The sequence below is a fragment of the Thunnus maccoyii genome, chromosome 5 (genome assembly GCF_910596095.1).
Source record: "Thunnus maccoyii chromosome 5, fThuMac1.1, whole genome shotgun sequence".
Classification (NCBI taxonomy): Eukaryota; Metazoa; Chordata; class Actinopteri; order Scombriformes; family Scombridae; genus Thunnus; species Thunnus maccoyii.
In genome coordinates, this window is record NC_056537.1 from 13330510 (window position 1) to 13351016 (window position 20507).

General features: G+C 39.2%; 1 protein-coding gene across 1 annotated transcript; it reads left to right on the top strand.

Moving 5' to 3' along the window:
• The first annotated feature begins 604 nt into the window (after window positions 1–604).
• On the top strand, window positions 605–20407 carry hsp90b1 (heat shock protein 90, beta (grp94), member 1). The gene is made up of 28 exons (XM_042411311.1): window positions 605–785; window positions 1322–1424; window positions 1762–1903; window positions 2046–2162; window positions 2279–2610; window positions 2717–2828; window positions 2930–3058; window positions 3303–3419; window positions 3525–3662; window positions 3768–3845; window positions 3964–4029; window positions 4200–4469; window positions 4633–4878; window positions 5012–5148; window positions 5279–5357; window positions 5603–5762; window positions 6118–6182; window positions 13473–13776; window positions 14910–14945; window positions 15764–15816; window positions 15976–16059; window positions 16279–16385; window positions 16550–16703; window positions 18056–18157; window positions 18248–18322; window positions 18433–18501; window positions 18604–18739; window positions 18942–20407. The coding sequence occupies exons 1-28, from the start codon at window positions 737–739 to the stop codon at window positions 19073–19075; spliced, it is 3594 nt and encodes a 1197-aa protein (XP_042267245.1). The 5' UTR covers window positions 605–736; the 3' UTR covers window positions 19076–20407.
• Window positions 20408–20507: the final 100 nt, after the last annotated feature.

Here is a 20507-nt window from a genome sequence, read left to right on the forward strand (position 1 = left end):
ATAATTTTACATACCATCTATACAGTTTTTCCTCAAAACTTTAAAGAAAAAAAGGTTGTTTTCCACAGTACATCCATGACTTCAACTCAGTAGAGCTAAACAGTGCCATCTTATGGACTCATCTACTCATTATCTACTCATTCAATGTTCAGTGTCTGCAGCGGAACAATGAAGTCACACCATTTTAGGGAAGGAAATGCAGATAACCTATCTACTATACCATATGCATAGATAAATATTCTTTAGACAAGCTACAGACTTACACCACACAGAAACAATATGTTACAATGTCAGTAGAGCCATAAACTAAAACGTGTCTGCATCTTGAGTATCGTTACGCTTCCGTGTCACTTGACTTTGACATTGCAGCAGAAAATCAAAGTTTAACTAACGTGTTGACAGAGATTTTTTTTCCCCAGCTTGAGAGGTAAATTTTAGGAAGTGATGTGCTGATTATTCATTCTTGGCCAATGGTGGCCAGCCACGATTTGCGGGTATTGACTTATGTAGAAGAATCTGATTGGACGTCATGTACCGTAGACTGTGCTGTGATTGGTCTAAGTTTGTGCGTGGTGCGCAGCCATTGGTCGGTTGTCACGGGTTTAATAGAGTGGGCTCTTTCGGTGGGAGAGGTGTCTTGTCAGTCTCTCTTGTAAAGGCAGTGCTGCGTGCACTGATCCCCGGCTTTTGTCTTAGGAGCTCAAGACTCACGTCGTCAATCGAGCAATATATCAAAATGAAACGTGCCTGGGTGATAGGTCTCCTCTTCGCACTTTTAGCCTTTGGTGAGTAGCGGAAAGATTTGCTCTCTTATGTCACTTTTTTATCATTAGTTAACGTTTTAGCTAACATTAGCCAATAAGCTAGCGTTAACTTGCTTTTGTGTTTCCTTGTCTGCTCATTCATGACTAGAAGCCTGATATTTTGCATTTTCCTTGCTTCATTTTGGCCATTTGTTAGCGATAAACAGCGTTATCGATACGGCGTCAACACGTTTCTCATAGCAACGCTAGTAACGTTATCCGTTATTTCCTAACTTGCTTGTATTTCCAGAAGTTTCTCATAGAAAAAGCCATGTTATATCTACCTGACGACAGCTAACATCACCCAGGAGAAGTCTTATTGTTGCATAGATGTCCATATTCTGTCTTTAATAAAGCTAGCATGTCTAACAGCTAACCAGACTCATTTGATGATTTTCAGCGCGTCATTGCAGAGCTCCATTCACGATTATATAATCTGTAATGCTTAATATTTCTTCAGATACACAGTAAGCTAGTTGATTTTTTTTTTAATCTAACAACTTTTTGTTCCTTTGCAGCTTCTGTAAAGGCAGAGGATGAACTTGATGTGGATGGGACAGTAGAGGAGGACCTGGGTAAAAGCAGGGATGGCTCCAGAACAGATGATGAGGTGGTTCAGAGGTAGGTGTCTCTTTGAATATCTTGTCACTTTCAGCCTGTTGAATGAACTGCACTTGTCCCTATCAGGAAAGGTCGACTGAACCTTTAGTTAAGAGCACAAGGTCAGCATGTCTAAGCTTGTGCACACAAACGCTCATAGCAACCCTTGCATTGTAGTAGTGGCCAAGCTTTGCAGTGTTTTCATTTATTGCACATCTCAAATTAAGACAAGGACATCTTGTGTGTTTTGGCTTCAATCTGGATACTGATCCCTAGAGGGGAGAACAGCTTTGACAGCAATGACTTGTTGTTGTGCAATTCCCTGATCTCACCTGTGTGTGCATCTGTGTATTCTCAGGGAGGAGGAGGCTATCCAGCTGGATGGATTGAATGCAGCTCAGATTAAGGAAATCAGAGAAAAGTCAGAGAAACACGCCTTTCAGGCAGAGGTCAACCGCATGATGAAGCTGATTATCAACTCCCTCTACAAGAACAAGGAGGTGAGCAGGAATAAATATCATCATATCAGTTTACGTTAAGCAGTATGTGATAATTTCTATGGATTTACTTATACAGTATGGCTTGCAGATGTTGTCAAGGAGGGGTGAGGTAATGAACTATTTGTGTGTTTTCTGTTTTTAGATCTTCCTTAGGGAGCTGATTTCCAATGCCTCAGATGCTCTGGATAAGATCCGCTTGTTGTCACTCACCAATGAAGATGCAATGGCTGCCAATGAAGAGCTGACCATCAAAATAAAAGTATGCACAAGAGAAGTGGGGGGAGGGGTTGGTGTTAATCAGTGCTGCAGCCTTAACTGGTCATGTTAATAGTTGTTGTTCTGTTTGTAACACAACTGTGTTGTTCCTCTCTACAGTCTGATAAGGAGAAGAACATGCTCCACATCACTGACACGGGTATTGGAATGACCAAAGAGGATCTGGTGAAGAACTTGGGCACCATCGCCAAGTCTGGCACCAGCGAGTTCCTCAACAAGATGACAGAGATGCAGGCTGAGGATCAATCTACCTCAGAGTTGATCGGCCAGTTTGGTGTGGGTTTCTACTCTGCTTTCCTCGTCGCCGACAAGGTCATCGTGACATCCAAGCACAACAATGGCACCCAGCACATCTGGGAGTCTGACTCCAATCAGTTCTCTGTCATTGAGGACCCTCGTGGCGACACACTGGGCAGAGGAACCACCATCACGTGGGTTTACATTTTATTCTGATGACAATTATGTATAAAAATAGTTTTATGTATAACAAATAGTATTGACAGAGAAATTAAATCCTCCCCTTTTCTCTTTTTTCAGACTGGTCCTGAAAGAGGAGGCCTCAGACTATCTGGAGCTGGAGACCATCAAGAACCTTGTCAGGAAGTACTCTCAATTCATCAACTTCCCCATCTACGTTTGGGCCAGCAAGGTGATTACTCAAGATTCAAGAGACACAGTTATATTATGAAACTGAAACATATGCAAATGAACACATGGCCATTGCACAATTTCTTCCTCTTGACATAACAGACTGAGACAGTTGAAGAGCCCATCGAGGAAGATGCTGAGGCAGCAGATGAAACCGAGAAAGAGGCTGCTGAAGATGAGGCTGAGGTTGAGGAAGAGGAGGAGGACAAAGACAAGCCCAAGACAAAGAAGGTAGGACGTCATTGTTGGATTGGTTGATATGGACAAGATTAATATGTTAATGATTATCTCAACAGTATTTTAATGCCTGGAGGTGCTAGAGAATTGAATGCTTTTGAGATCTATAAAATGTTTATTCTTTTATTTATACACAAGTTTTTAACCATGAGAGTTTTGAAACAATTTGGGTTATTCTTTTTTGTTACAAAAGGAATATTTTTTGGGCATGTTTGAAAATGTGTGATTGTGTTTGTAGGTTGAGAAGACTGTGTGGGACTGGGAACTGATGAATGATATCAAGCCCATCTGGCAGAGACCAGCGAAGGAGGTTGAGGAGGATGAATACACTGCTTTCTACAAGACCTTCTCTAAGGTAGATGCTTGAACAATATGCTATGTCAAACTGTGGTGTAGAGTGAGTTCTTTAAGCACTATCTGAAGGTCCAGCTAGTAAATGTTTTTATAACTGTTTCAACAGGACAGCGATGACCCTCTGGCTCATATCCACTTCACCGCTGAGGGTGAGGTTACCTTCAAGTCCATCCTGTTTGTGCCCAATTCAGCTCCTCGCGGCCTGTTTGACGAGTATGGCTCCAAGAAGAATGACTTCATCAAGGTATGTTAAGCAGTATTTAGTATCCATTTTGGGGGTATTTTCTTCTAGGGTGGTATTAAGGAATTCCTTCAACAGTTTCTAAATTAAGGTCTCTTTCTGTCACAGCTGTTCGTCAGGAGAGTTTTCATCACAGACGACTTCAACGACATGATGCCCAAGTACCTGAACTTCGTCAAGGGAGTGGTGAGTTATTTCTAACTCTAGTTGTGATGCAGCCATGTGAAGATATAAACTACAGAAGCTAGTTGGCCTTTTCTTTAATAGTGCCTGCACTATGATTAATGGAAATTTATTTTGTTAGGTTGACTCTGATGACCTTCCCCTGAATGTGTCCAGAGAGACTCTGCAGCAGCACAAACTGCTCAAGGTGAGCTTCATGTCTTAAAAAAAAAAAAAAAAAAAAAAGTACAGCAATGATTTATGCATTCTGCAGTTTCTCATTTGAATTTAATGTGACAGGATTATCTAAGGAAAAATAAAAGCTTTTGGAAAGGGAAAATGACAAAGGAAGTCACTATTTTTCATGTCCCTATTCAGGTTATCCGTAAGAAGCTGGTGCGTAAGACTTTGGACATGATCAAGAAGATTGCAGAGGAACAGTACAACGAAAAGTTCTGGAAGGAGTTTGGAACCAACATCAAGCTGGGTGTCATTGAGGACCACTCAAACAGGACCCGTCTGGCCAAGCTGCTCCGTTTCCAGACCTCCAACAGCGATAAAGAACTTGCCAGCCTGGAGCAGTATGTGGAGCGCATGAAGGAGAAGCAGGACAAGATCTACTTCATGGCTGGTACCAGCAGGAAGGAGGTGAGAGGATGTAAAAAAAAAAAAAGAAATTGTGTAAAGCTGTAATTAATGACATTTACCTATTTATACTGCACAAAGCTTTTCTAATTTAATTGAACACCCAGGTTACATTTACAATGAAAGAGTCATGGCATTGATCATTTGCCCTAATTTCCCTCTGCAGGCCGAGGCTTCTCCCTTCGTGGAGAGGCTGCTGAAGAAGGGTTATGAGGTGATCTACCTGACGGAGCCTGTGGATGAGTACTGCATCCAGGCACTACCCGAGTTCGATGGAAAACGCTTCCAGAACGTGGCAAAGGAGGGTGTCAAATTCGACGAGAGCGACAAGGCGAAGGAGAAGAGGGAGGCCATGGAGAAGGAGTTTGAACCACTCACCACATGGCTGAAGGACCATCCCCTGAAGGAAAAGGTAGAGCACAAATTATATTGTAATAATCAACACATGACAAACACTAGCCACAGAAGTGCTGACGTTTTGTTGCAGCTGTTATATCTCTTCCATCAGTCACATTATTTCATACTATGTTGTTTTTCCCCCACAGATTGAGAAGGCCGTCCTCTCTCAAAGGCTTACCAACTCACCCTGTGCTTTGGTTGCCAGTCAGTACGGCTGGTCAGGAAACATGGAGAGGATCATGAAGGCACAAGCTTACCAGACAGGAAAAGACATTTCCACAAAGTGAGTAATGATGATCCTGTGTGTACTAAGAATGTTGATACTCCTCATTATTACCTCATTGTAACACGTTAGAGCACGTCTGACTGTTTACCCTGAGCTTTGCTTAAACATTGCATTTCCTCTTTTTCAGTTATTATGCCAGCCAGAAGAAAACATTAGAACTCAACCCCAAACATCCTCTCATTAAGCAGATGCTTAAACGAGTCAATGTAAGTTTCAACATTATTATTGTCAAACAGTTTGTCTTCATATGTGTTATTTAAATGGTGATACATTACGTACCAAAAAGTAACAAATTTTGTCAGCAGCATTTTACAGTTTAACAGCTGACAGCAAAGGAACACTAAGTAGTTGTGATTTGTAATGTGAACTGAAAGATAGATATGAATTCAGTGGTATTAGTGCACTGATCAGAGCAGAGAACTTAATAGTCTCCTTTCTTGATGTTCTTCAGGATGACGCTGAGGACCAGTACGCGTCAGATATGGCTGTGATTCTGTTTGAGACGGCCACGCTGCGCTCAGGCTACCAGCTGGCTGACACAAAGGCTTATGGAGACAGGATAGAGCGCATGCTCCGACTCAGCATGAATGTTCCCCTGGACGAACAGGCAAGTCAACGTCAGCTGTCACATTACTGTGGGAACATTTGAATGGCAAATGTTTTCAGTTTCAGTGTGTACGTGTCAAGTCATATCTGCTCTTCCACAGCCGGTGAACTAATCCTATCTGTGAATAGATCAAACAGGGCTCATTTTGCATTGGAAATACAGTAGTTCCACTTTGACTATATTTACTTACTGACTATAAGTGGGGTTTTTAAGTTGGCCAGTGTGGTCATTAAGTGTGTTAGCGATGCGATGGTTGGAGATTGTGTGGGTGTGTTGTGTTAAATATTATGTGACTGTCCTGCAGATTGAAGAAGAGCCAGAGGAAGAACCAGAAGAGCCTGCTGAGGAAGAAGCAGAAGAGCCTGCTGAGGAAGACTCTGAAGATAAAGAGGAAATTGTAGATGAGGAAGATGATGACGAATCGGTGAGAACACATGCTATGGCATCTTAAGAATGTAAACTGATAAAATTCTGGAGTATGTGCTCTTCTGGCTTTGCATTCATAACTTAAATTTTGTTTCCTTACAGACAAAAAGACACAAAATTGAACTGTGAAACACTGAATGGAGGAGCATGTAACAATGAAGCTGGAGTCTTGTTCCAGCGCCACCGTGGTTGACATTATCCTGGGTGGGGTCCCTGGGTTGGGGTTTTTTAAGGCGAGCATTGTTTGTTTGTTTTTTTTTTTTTTATTACATTCCTCATGACTGTAAATTTGTTAATATTTAACTGACCTGTTTATGGAAAGATGCGATCCTGTCTCTTGATCAAATAAATGTTTCCTGAAAAAAGGACATAATGTTTGTCTGGTGTTTAAAGGGGACAGGTAACTGAAAAAGCCTGCTCAAGTGAAGAGAGGGGAGCAACTATGTAATGTGGATTTTATAAAGTCACAGCAGATTGTGGTTGTATGAATAACAATGACAAAAGGATTTTAATTAACTCAGAATTGCTCAAAGGTAAAGCATGTCAGGTTGACTGCCAGTCAGCATTTTACCAGCTACAAAGTGCTGTTTCTGACAGAACTTTCAGTTTTTAAATGCAAGCTGATGTAACTAGTCTCTAGAGGCTAAATCATCTGTGCTCAGGTTGCAGATCCACTGGTCAAAAATACTGCAAAATTATTTAAAATGCTAAAGGGGAAAAAGTGAAATATTGTCAAACAGAAAGGAAGCAGTTTGTGTGTTGGAGTTTTTTTTCTGTTACACCAACTGAGTCTTTCCTACAAGTTTTGTCAAAATGTTTACTTTTTCAACCAGTCTCTGAAGTAGTATGCCTCTGAAAAATGGATTGTGAGAAATTCGATTTCTTGCTCAATGTCATCTTTTTCACATGGATTGTCATCTTTACTTGTTTGTCTCTTTCGAGGTAAAAACTTTGAATCAACAAGATGCCACCAAATTTCAACAGTTTAATGGAAACATCACAAATATTCTTGGAAGCTTCTTCAAACTACAAAAGACAAATGCTCAGTAGTTAAAATCATCTGGCAGTGTCGCGGCCATAGTGAGACCCCTCAGCCACTCCAGTCGATTACTTCATCCCCTAACAGAGCATATTCAGCCTTGACATCTTACATATGGTTCATTATTACCCATGATGCCTTGTTACTACTGGTTTGCCAAGCTGATAAAGAAGGCGGGCTGTGCGCTGGGGACTTTCTCTGGAGCCCCTAGAGTTGGTTGTGGAGAGATGGATGTTGCACGAGTCGTTCAACATAAGAGACAACACTACACACCCCCTACACAACCTTCTGGACAGACAACAGAGTGTCTCCAGTCAGAGGCTCCTTCAGCTCCGCTGCAATAAGGACCGTTACAGGAGGTCATTTCTGCTCACTGTAGTAGCCATCTACAATGACTCCTCTGTGTAGGAAGTAGGGATGTGCAGAGAGCCCAGTATCTGTATTTGTATTTGTTGAGGCAGCAAAATTATTTGTACTTGTATTTGAATAAAAGTGGAAAGAGGCTTAAAAGTCCTGTTTTTGTTTTTATTACACTTTTAATTTTAGAAAATTAAAGTGTTACAATAAGTGTTCATGAATGAACTACCTTATGAAGGAGGTCCCCACACTGGGTCTCAAAATGGAGTCCCCCAGTCATAGACGACTGCGCTGACTACTGAGCTAAAACTTAACTCATTGCCTCATCGCACACAGACCTCTACCTATTTATACACCCATAACACAGACACAGCACAGCCTGTAACATGTAGGGAAAAACTTCAAAGGCGATTATTGCTCTGCACTTTTCAATTATTGCCTATTTTTTACAACCTAACATTGTGGAAAGGAAAAAGAGCAACAACAGGTTATGGAAGTCTCTTGTAAGCACTTTGCGTGTGTAGAGTAACTCAGCTTTATCTCTGGGGAACACCCCCAACTCCGGGAGTCATGTCCAAATTAGGAAATGTGTGTCATGTAGCAGCTGGATGTGACTCCCCTTGTTTAGACATCACAGCGGAGCAGAGGAGAGAGACTGAGATAGCGATGTAACAAACCTGTTTTTTTTTTCTTCCCCAAAACAAATAATTTTCAAAATATTTGTATGAAACAAATATTCGTTAAAAACCCACTATTTGTGCTTTGCCAAATAACGTATTTGTTTTCGGGCACATCCCTAGTAGGGAGGGGAAACTCCTCCACTGAGTGGCTAATGCACAATGGACATTCTACACTTAATTTGCATATTAATAGCAATATCTTGCTGTCTTGTTGGATGCTATAGTTGTACTTTTATACTGTTGTTGTAAAGAGGGTTTATCAATACAAATCCAAGTTGGAATCAAGGTGGTAAAAGTTGATCCACACAGTCTTTTCACTGTGGTCATCCCAGGCAGCACAAATATCAAATAAAGTAGTACCAGAGTTCTAACCAACCTCTAACTGTGAGAGAGGAGGTGAAGGAAAGGGTGGGGCCTCAGAGAATCTAACAATCAGCCTTTATGGAATAAACACGTCTGTGTATCAATTGTGTTGATGCATCAACAGAAATGTATTATGTAAACTTAATCATTCTTCAGTCAATAGAGCCGTAACATAAGGCGAATAATAAGTGAATTATATCTCAACTCATGAAGTCTTAAACTGCCATCATGTAAATGTCAAGACTTCAGTGGAAACTGCAGGGTTGACTCTTCTTATCAGCGGCGTCTGTGTGTAGTTTAGTAACAACTCTGAAATCTGATATGAGCCAATTGTATGGCCTTATCTCAATATCTAAGAGTTACTGTTGTGGAAACTCATACAGCAGAACCTTGGTTTATCAATGTTTACAAAGCTTCTTTGCTATTTTAGTTTGCTAGTTATTATGCTTTTCATATTTACTATCCTCTATACTAGCATAACACTAAAAAGTAAAAAAGAATAATGTACAACCAAAAAGGTTAAATGTATCTGAATATTCACAGTTCACAGTACATTTTTTAATGTAATATCACATATACCATGTGATAAAAATGTTAACACTCTATTTTGTGACAGCTGGTGAAGTTGGCCCTTTCTCTCCTGCGCTGATCTAATGAATAACTTGTTTAATTTTACGACCCAATCTCAATTTACTTATACACTCAAACGCCTCTCTTTATACAACATCTTATGTTCCCTCCAGCACACTGTCATTAAGTTGCAGGAAACAGATCAGAAAGATGTTGTTTAATGGAGGATCTGACTAAATACCAGGATGATTTATCAGACTTTAAATGTGCAAAGAGAAAATAAACTGTAATTAATTTTAACAATGCATTACAATGTCAAGCTATGCCCAGCAGGTGGCACAGTCACCCACCTCAAAGAAAGGTGACTCTTCTAGTAAATGTGTTTAGACAGAACAGCCTCAAACTATAATAACAATACAATATTTTTTGGACTTATCAGTAGATATTTAATTTTTAAATCTATGAGTTCACAAGAGTTTAATAAAGAACACCTTTACAGCTTTTCAAAGGCTAATAAAAGCTGACAAGATGATGATATTTAGCTTTATATCTTTATTTTACACACTATATTAAAATAATCGCCAAAATTATCAGTTGAGTCGTGAGAAAACTATTCTGGCTCATTTACATAATGTACATCATTAAAAACCTTTAAAGATAAACATTGCATAATATCCCCTCACCATACATACTTTATACCCGTTCTCATGACGCAGCTAAAAATGATCTTGCCTTAATCAGACCTCTAGTACAACACTTTCTGGTCCTAACACCAAAAAGCTATAAGGAGATATAATAGCAGATACGATTGGTTTAAGGCTTTAATGAGCAACATTATGCATTCTAGCTCCAATTCATTCTTCTGCTTCTTCTTTATCATATAATTTATGTCATTATAAAATTGCTGATTACATTGCTGCCATTATGAGAGAAATTTATTACACAATAAAGCTAACTATGCATAGTTCAGTCATACAGCAGGATCTTTACCATAAACAATCCAAAAAATGCATTTCAGACTATTAAAGAGCCCCTGACGGCTAGACCTAAATGAGGGGGAAGCATTCACCTCTTTATTGTCTTTGCCATCATAAGTCACAGTTACAGAAGCTGCATATCTTGGTTTTATAACAGGCATTAACTGCTGAGATATGTGAAATAAATCTGCTGGAGTAAAAAGTACAGTATTTCCCTCTGAAATGTAGTGGAGTACCAGTATAAAGTAACATAAAATGGACTTGTAGTAAGTAAAGTACAAGTACCTCAAAAAGTACAGTATTTGAGTAAGTGTACTTTGTTGCATTACACCACTAGAGTTAAATTGGGAATAGCTGATGTCACTTACTGTGTTAATGTGTTTTATATGATACTGAGCCTTAATAGACTCTTTGGCCAGTTTCTTGTCTACTTTGCACCTCCTAATAGCTATTACACTTCATAGTTTTGGTGGCAATATGGGAAATCCATTAACATAGTGTACAATATCTTTAGAAAAGCTAATTTAATTCGCATTGCTTGACCACTTAAACACCACATGTCTTTAAGTGCAGATGGCAGCATGTCTACTCATGAAGGTTTTAATGTTTAGCTTAATGTTTAGCTTTTTTTTCAGCCTGTTTTAAAGAGATATTGAGTTGACTTCATGTTCATTTTTAGGCTGAAGTGTGGTGCTGTTGAACTGTATTGTGTTTTACTGAGAGAAGTTTCTGATATTTGTCCGCCCTATTGATATCAGTTAGGGTGGGCTAAATATTAATATTTTATCATATCCCTCATGAAGGTAGGATTTATTACAGGGCTGTTGTATAAGATAACATTAGTTTTAGCTAGGTCGACCTAATAAACTGTCTTATCTGTCCTCCACATCTCTCAACTAATCTTCAAATACAGTAGATTAACTGCCTTTTGTTCTTTCTGTTTAAATAAGGAGTCTTATTTCAAATGTCAACAGAGCCTTCTTGCTTGCATGTAAACCACATTCCTAACCATTCCTAACATTATTGCATTTTACAATGACAGCTGAAAGTTTTTTCACCCCATGATAACAATTCAGATATTCATTGCATTTTGAATTATAGTAATTCCACAGCTGCAAAGCTCTGTTGGTCTGTTGGAGAGCATTAAGCAGAAACAATCTTCAGGATATACGGTTCAGAGAGCAGGGCTGATGCACACTGTTTGCTCTCCACCAACAACTGTCTCTGATGTCTTCTTACAGTAGGATGGGGCTGTAGTGCACACACCCGAGTAAAATCCCTCACACAGCTCACAGTTGAAACCTGTAGTCTCCAATGGTGAGTTGAAGAGCTCGGTTAAGCAGCAACAATGCAGGATTACAGGCCAAACCATGGTCTTGCTCCCATATGTTCGCCTGAGTGAGAAAATGTTGTGGCTTCTTAATAAAGGGTGACAGATATGGGCCACGGCAGGGGGAGGGGTCTCATTGTGGAGCCACAGAGGACTGATAACCGTGGCATATAATAGCTGTATTCCCTGCTGATAATCTGAAGCATTGTTCATTCATTGCTCTTTGCCCTCTGCTCACCAAATTCCATCACAATATGATAATCCATGTTGCGAACACACAATTGTTTCCATACAATAGCAGTTAGACCACCATCTCTCCCAATCAAAACACTAACCTCAGATCCCCTGACCACAACCACCTGACTGTCCCTAAATCATGGTTTAAATACCATGGTGACAGGTCTGTCTGTTGCTCCAAAACTATGGAATTCTCTTCTTCCTGTAATAGTTTTTTTTACTCATCAATGCTTTTAAGATAACACTTAAAATGCACTTTTACTTACTGTCTTTTAAACCCATCCTGCTATATTTCTTCTAAAGCCATATATCATTTGCTTCTCTCTGTAGGAGTTTGATGTCTCGTGCATGTTGTCATAAACATTTTATTTTTCTTGTCCTCTCATTTCCCCCCTCTGTTTCTCCCTTTGTTGTGAAGCACTTTGGATGCTATTTCCAGTAAATAAAACTGAGTTCAGTTGAGTTGAGTAACCTGAGAAACCACATTTAAGAGCACAGATGTAGTTTCCTCTTTTACAAGTTTAAGGGCACATGTGGATTATAGAAATTTTCTTCTGTTATGAGAAAATTTAAAGGAAAGGCTAGATTCTAAAAAAAAGTGTTTGTCCATTTGGGAAATATGGCCAATATTCACTTATCAGTATTTTTAAAACCCAGATAACTGCAGCTTTTCAGTATGAAGGCTCATTGTAGATGTCTAGACCAAAAATATTTTTGTCACAGTAGTTTTCTTTCAAACATTTAATCTATGCTCGCAGTTTACACAATGAAAAACTATCTGCCTGTGAGTCAAAATGTTCTGGGATGTCCCGTAATATTAACATAAGCGTCAGATTTATTAATTTTTCTTCCTCTGGTACAAGGAATTGAGTCCATACTCTGCTGCTGCTATTAAAGGGACAGTCCCACTATAATGAGCCTTGACTTAAGGTTATTAATTAGTTCATAATCTTAATTAATCTTAATTAATAATTGTATTTTTTGTTTTATCCCCACTGCTCTTCTTGTACATTACTACTTTAAGTTTTAGCTGTTTGATCCCAAAGTAAATCATTAATTATCATCTGCATTATATAGAAGATCTACACATTTTTCCCCAAATGTTCTATTCATTAATCTGTGATGTCATGTTTTTTAATCTTTACTAGGCTTTTATTACTTGATCTTTTATTACATGTTATATGAGACCTGTTTTTATTTTATATGGCCATTTTTTAAAAACATTATAGGCTATAGAGCCATCTTATAAGATATTTACCGTCTGTGTGAATTCAGAAAAGATTAAAAACAAAACAAAAAAAAAAAAACATTGTGTCCATAAAACACAACATTTTAAACTTACTATTTAACAAAAGACATAATATGGACCTCCGATCTCCCATCTCATCTCTCTATCGATATCTGACAGGGACAATCGAGGCTTCCTGTTTCTCTTTCTCATCATTTGTATTTTGCGACTGACTGCAGCTTCTGCGCTGCTGCTGCTGCTCATACGCAATCCCTGGATAGGTGGTTGCCATGGATTCCTGGGTCACATGCGTGGGTTTCCTGTAGCCAGAAGCAGCAGAAGATGCTTGGATCAAAAATCCAGAGCCATTTTCACTCAAGAAAAAGAAGGGATCCGCTGTGGATGGCTTGCTGACTGACTGGGTGACCTGACTACACCCGTCTGCTAATTTGGCTTTTCAAAAAAAACAACCTCAGCTGTGTGCTTTTGATTATTTCAAATTCGCAGCAAACCGGTTTTGTCCACATCCATAGACTGATAATAGGAATGAGTATAGAAATTCCTGAAGGACTGACGGAGCTGTTACAGAGCTTTACCGTGGAAGTGTTGAGGAATCAGCCCAGGGACCTGCTCGAGTTTGCATTACAGTACTTCACCCAGCTGAAGGACAGTGAGACCAAAGAGGCCTCATTTGGCAATGACCAAAATTCGGCCCCAAGACCTGGAAAAGCGGTCAATTTCATTGACGAAGCCATGCAGATCGATTCGGAAAACGGAGAGGAGGAGGACGACGATGACGAGGAATTCATAGGTAGGCTAACAGATGCCAGGCAGATATGTGAATATGGATAACCTTTGTTTATTTTGAGTGATGAGCATGTAGCCCGTCTGCTCTGGCTGGTGAGAATAAGAAACACATTGAGCGCAGTGATGCTCCAGCGCCCGCCACCTTGCATCCACCATGGCTCTGTCATTTGCCATATATGGTCAGGGAGGCTGAATGATGGTTTAATGAACGTCTCCTGCTCTTCATCTGTGCAGACACGTTTTTGTGATAAGGACATCGTTAAGGCACAATAGCTGCAGAAAAAAAGGGCTTGTGTGTGTGTGTGTGTGTGTGTGTTTTCAGAGAGACCCTGCACCTCTAGGTCATTTGAATATTTTCAGTTTTAGGTGCAGGCCTGATGGGCCTACCCTGATTATGTATCAAATAATAATGACAAATCAGACCAAGGTAGAAAACTGAATGATGATGCAAGCAAATATAAAATAGCAAATACTGAGCTAGATTAATTTTTGCTACAGAAACTGGGGTCATATTTAACACAATGGCCGGTGCAGGATTGCCATAAGGTGCAGCAAGTAGCATAGCAACCCAGAGCTCTGACACAGCATCCCGATGAGTGGTGGGGTCTGCGAGGCTGGCTGCAATGGTTACATAAGGACAAGTGCACAATATTCAATCATTAAACTAACTATTGTAGTATTTATTGCAGTATTTGTGGGTCATGACATTGCCCAAAAATGACATGACTGGTACCGTGTGCCCCTGATATTCTGGTGAGCTCCCTGGGACAACACTGGCTGCCAGGTTATTAATGGATGAGACCTCCTATCTAATGTATATTTCATACCAAGCTATTGTGTCAGAGCTTGGCACTTTTTTTTTTTACTGTGTTTTACATTTGAATTTGTCTCTCATTTAAATTTGATTCAAAGAGACAAACACACTTCAAAGCAGCTGTCCTTATTCAGGTTTTACCCAAATGAATATGGATCCCTAATGAGCACAGGGCTGGGTATTCTCTAGTACACGTATAGTGCTGTGGATTATGAACAACAGCACATTCATCCAACCCTTTCCAGTGATAATTCAGTTACTGTAAGATAGATTTACTTTACGATGAAATCTAACACGTTAATCTATATTTTATGCTTTTGCAGCCCCGGTAATAAACAGATTCATCAGAAGAGCATCAGGTGAGTTGTCATTTGCTGCCTGGTTTAATCTTGCTGTTAAGAGCCTGATCTGTCAAGAGGAACACTCTGGACAGTGTCACTGCTGGAAATATATAAAAGTTCTTTGACATACACATCTGCATCAGATTTGCTCCAGTACAAACAATATGGAAGTATTTTTCCATCTGTCTTTTCTCACTGTCTTCAGCATTATGTAATAGTGTTGATTTATTAGAGTTTTGTCTCGAGCCTGGTTAACAATGTCAATGAATGATGTGTGCGGGGAGTTCAAGACAAGTACTGCTACTAATCATAATCTCTCGCTTATGATAATAGTGAGGTTGTAGCTTCACAAGAGTAACTTTGCTGTTTGACAGTCTGAATGGACACAAGTATGAGCAAGTGAATGTACTCGATCACATTTCCTGAAGCATATTTCTTACTTTTTATCACTTAAAATAGGAAATTAACATCCTCAACATACATTAAGATGCTACAATAGCAGCCAGTTAGGTTCATTCAAGTAAAAGATTTTACAACTGTATCTTACCATTAAAATACAGGAAGGAAATGTGAAATGCTACCACCATCACTGCACCCCCCTAAAGTGCCACACTTAAGATGAGAAAAGTTGTGTTTACTGATTTATTGCATGAATTGATGCTGAATCATCCCTGGGATTTGGATTTTGTTGTTAGATCTGAATGAGGATTGTGTGTACTTCAATGTTTGTGTTAAAACTTTGTTGTCCTCCTTTTATGAAGGACCTGTCAGAAATTTGAAGTTTTAGTTGAATTTGCAGCTTGTAGTTCATTAATTTGTTGGTCTCTGTCATGCAGTGTGTGCTGAAGCGTTCAATCCTGATGAAGATGATGAGGATAAAGAGCCACGGGTAAACTGTGTATTTGTGCCACAAACATTTGGTTCTCTTGTCTGGCTTGATTTTACCTGAAGAGCATGAAACTCTGAGTCTAAATAAAATAGTCTTCTGTATGTAATTTAATGTGTAGGCTGCTATATGGCCGACTAACAAGATTGATTTAATTTGCAGGTCACCCACCCAAAAACAGATGAGCAGAGACAGAGACTACAGGAAGCATGTAGGGACATTCTTCTGTTCAAGAATTTGGATCCGGTGAGTAGATTACTTTGTGCTCTGCCATCTCTTAAATTACACAAAGGAGAACATGCAGAACCTGAAGGTTTTTGCCACAACTCAGTGCACCATGCGTGATATTTAAAGATGGTCATATTTAAGCTGAAACAACACACTGAGTGGATTGTTTCAACACATAAAATTCAAATACTTGACTGTTGTTTTTTTGTTAAACACTGCTACATCATACCATCACAGGAAGAGATGTCTCAGGTGCTGGATGCCATGTTTGAGAAGTTCTGCACAGAAGGGGAGCACATCATTGATCAAGATGATGATGGGGACAACTTCTATGTTCTTGAAAGGTGATCTTTCATGTCATGCTTAGTCAGTGGTTACATCTGAATCAGATTATGATTGACAAATGTATTTGTAAAATGTTTTCTGCTGTTAAAGATTTAAGGAAACACCAGTATGCCTGTTGTGTCTTCATATTTTCTCTGCTTGTCTGTTTTTCTTTTATTTTCAGTGGGACGTATAACATTTTTGTAAAGGTTGATGGTGTGGAGAAGCTGGTAGGCAGCTATGACAACCGAGGCAGCTTCGGAGAATTGGCGTTGATGTACAACACCCCCAGGGCAGCCACAATAATTGCCACTTCGCTTGGAGCCCTTTGGTGCCTAGTGAGTAAACCAAAAAAACCCTCATGTAAGAGCACAGTCCGCTCCATAGTTCAGTTTTATAACAGTCAGTTCTCATGATTTACAGTAAATATCCATGTTGTCTGTGGCACTGATTGCCCCGGTGCCACAGGTGAGATCGAGCCGTCTCATTGAGTTAACACACAAACCCTAAAGAATGAGAGAACTCTAATCTTGCCCCTGGACATTAATTCATTAATGCCAATATTAAAACTAATGAATGTGCAAACCGGGTATGAAAAATGATACTCATGAATGATAATACAGGCCCATTCAGAGAGCTCAACTATCAGTTCAGACAATCAAGGCAAAACTTGTCTGTTTTAGTAAGTATGCACCTCAGATGAACTCAGGTAGCTAAATACTCAAGATGTTATAAATTATCAAAATCTGCAAACTGGGGCTGCCAAACCCATCATGAAGTAGAAATAAATAGTATTGTCTGAATGGCTTCAGTTGAATGGTATTTTAGCTAAACAACATCCAACTATTTTCTAAATTGTAGCCAGAACAGCTGTTTTGAATATTCCGTTGCTACTTGATCCTGTTTCTGTGATGCAGTTTATATATTAATGACTCAGTGAGAGTTGTGTCCTTAAACTGTGGGTAACGGTTTTGTTATGTCATCTGTATGCAGACCGGGCAGGTTCCAGCTGTATCCCCTGTTGACCTGGGTACTTGTAGTGTGTGTTTCGGTCTGTGAACAAGCAGCCAAGTGGAACAGTGTGCAGCATTTTGTGTCAGCCAAGTCCAAGCATCAAGCCCTTTAGGTTGAGGAGGGACAGTGCTGCTGAAGGGCCTCTGAGCAAACAGTAGACTATAGTAGCATGAGCCATGTTTTTGGGCACCCTAAGCAGCTGCCTATAATGCCTACTCTACAGTATGTGACCACCTAACCACTGTTGCCATGTAACATGTTGCCGGCCATCATTTGTTTCTAAACTGTATATCATCCTGAAATGACAAATGAAATTTAAAAGTTTGTAATCAAAAGCAGCAGAATGACTTGAGCATATGGGTGCTGCAGTTTATCTTGGGTGGTGTTATGGTTTTCAGGGGACCTGCTTACTTAAAATCTGGTTTACAGCGACCCCTGCTGTGAAATGTTGTTTCATATGAGATATTATTTGGTGAAAGGGTACCGGAAATGTCTAGAACTGGAGGGAAAATGCAAATGAGTACCTAGCTATCCTGATTTCCAGAGAGTACAGGGACAAGTGCAGCATTTAAAAATACATGTTACATGCTACCAGACTTATTGAGCAACTCGGATTGTTTCTCAAGTGGTTGTTAACATAAACCTGAATGTTTTTTCCTCTGAATCTCTCTCTCAGGATCGTCTGACATTCAGGAGGATCATAGTGAAAAACAATGCCAAGAAAAGGAAGCTGTATGAGGCATTCATTGAAACACTACCACTGCTTACGTCATTAGAGGTTAAGATAAGTTTCATCCTCCAGCGTTAAGAAGCTGCAGTGTGCACCTACAGTAAAGCCATGGTCATCTAAGTTTCTTTTCATCCACAGCTCTCAGAGAGAATGAAGGTAGTAGATGTGATATCCACCAGAGTGTACACTGATTCACAGCAGATTATTGCTCAGGTGATTAATCTCTTTGTATTATCTGTACGTGGATCAGACTTTTTCAACATTTATAAACACATGTTCTTTTTTGTGCTCGTTTACAATTCCATTCATGCTTTGTATTACAGGGGGATCTAGCTGATTGCTTCTACATTGTTGAGTCTGGCCAAGTTAGAATCAACATGAAGAGAAGCAGGGTATGAGACGAGAAGCAGTCTACTTCTGATTATATTCATACAGTTTATACATTGGTGTTTTCTGTGTGGTATCTTATAGTATGCATGTTTCATTCTTTTCAGACGAAAAAAGACCAGGAGGAAGAGGAGGTGGAAATTGCCACGTGCTCCAGGGGCCAGTATTTCGGGGAACTGGCGCTTGTCACAAACAAGCCGAGAGCTGCATCAGCCTATGCTGTGGGAAGCGTCAAATGCTTGGGTACATTTTGTGCAACTTTATGACAAAACATACATTGTTTCTAGCCATTAAATTTCCCAATATGCCACCAATTACCTTATGTTAGTTTAGATTTATCTTTATAATAGAGAACATAAATATGAGTAAAGGCAGGTCTTCTTCCGTTGCATTACTCTCCTTAAACTACACGCATGTCTGACTCTTCTCTTCTTTTGTTTGCCAGTCATGGATGTTAAAGCCTTTGAGAGATTGTTGGGTCCATGCATGGACATCATGAAGAGAAACATTGCTAACTATGAGGAGCAGCTGGTGACCCTGTTTGGAAGTAGCACTGAGATTGAGCAACAAAGTGCATGAGACGGCCCCAATGGACCATGAATTGGTTGATGAAAAAAAAAAAAGGCTTGTACGGATGTTTTTTCCCCTCATAACCACTTAAACAGCTTTTCTTACAAGAAATGTGAATATACACTACAAGATTTGTGTGTCAGATAAATAAAACAGACTATGTCAGTTTCCCATGTGAGACATTTTAACAGTTTGCCACAGAGTGTTATGAGAAAAGTAATGTAAGCCAAAGCAGAGTTGCTTAAAGCTTGTTTAAATTAGATTTCTCACGACTCTTTAAAAATGTAAGTGTACATTTTACCTGTCAGTGTCAGATTTGTTTGTATATTGAACACTTTTGTTAACGCTCACCTTTTTTTCACAGTGTTATAGTTGCACCTACAGCATTAATATCCTTTGTAAATTTCTAAACATAGTTTGTTAAAATCAGATGCCAAAGGTAATTTCTTACTGGATAATTGTGAGCAGATATGTTACAGTCTCTTGTCATTTCTGGCAAGAGCACTCACTAACACTTGCAACGTGAGGGCACACTAGTACAAGAGTGCCCCAACATGAAGAAAGATAAACAATGTTTGTAAAGGAACTGATTTGATTCTGTGTTTGAATAACATCTTTCACACTTTTGATCACTACAGAATGTAGATTTGGCAGTACTTCAACATTTTTACAGAATACATTTCTGTTAATCATAAGATTCAATCCATGTTCATAAACTGTATATCATTGTTGGTAAGTGTTTGTGGCTGTTAGCCTAATACTATGCTTTTGCAACAAAAAAAAACTTCAGAGAGATAGCTGATAGTTTTGTATGAATATACAAACACATTGCTGTACAATTTGAAATTGAGTATTTACTGTTATTATATAGGCCCACCTTTAATTGAATAAGTTGCCCCACTAGACTGTAGTCATTATAAGCAATGTCTCGAGACAGTTAATTTTCTTGTGTTTTAATGTAAAATTTAAGTCATACTGTTTTTGTGTCAGTGAAACATACATTATGATTATGACATCCATTATTGCTGTCTACCTCTGCCAACAACTAATGCTGTTTGGAAACATATATTGTAATGTTCCCTCTCAACAGGAAACTACAGTGGGTCCCCCCTCCTCTCTCTCTCTCTCTCTCTTTTTAAAATGAATAATTGAAGTCTTCTGTATTTTGTCTGTGGTTTACTGCAGCTTAAATTGTTTAAAGCTGGTTTAACATTAAAACATTATACTTTTATTTTCCCCCCCATGTGCAGGTAGTTCTGGTAATTTTTGAAGGCGAACCCATAATACTGGCTGGAAGTACTGTATGTTTCACTTTTCATGTCAATAAAGAACATTTTTATATTTATTTGTATATTTATTTGTTAAAATTAGGGGTAACACATTTTCAAACCTATTCATTCAGCACTCATTCACCATTCATTCATTCCTTTTCATACAGTCA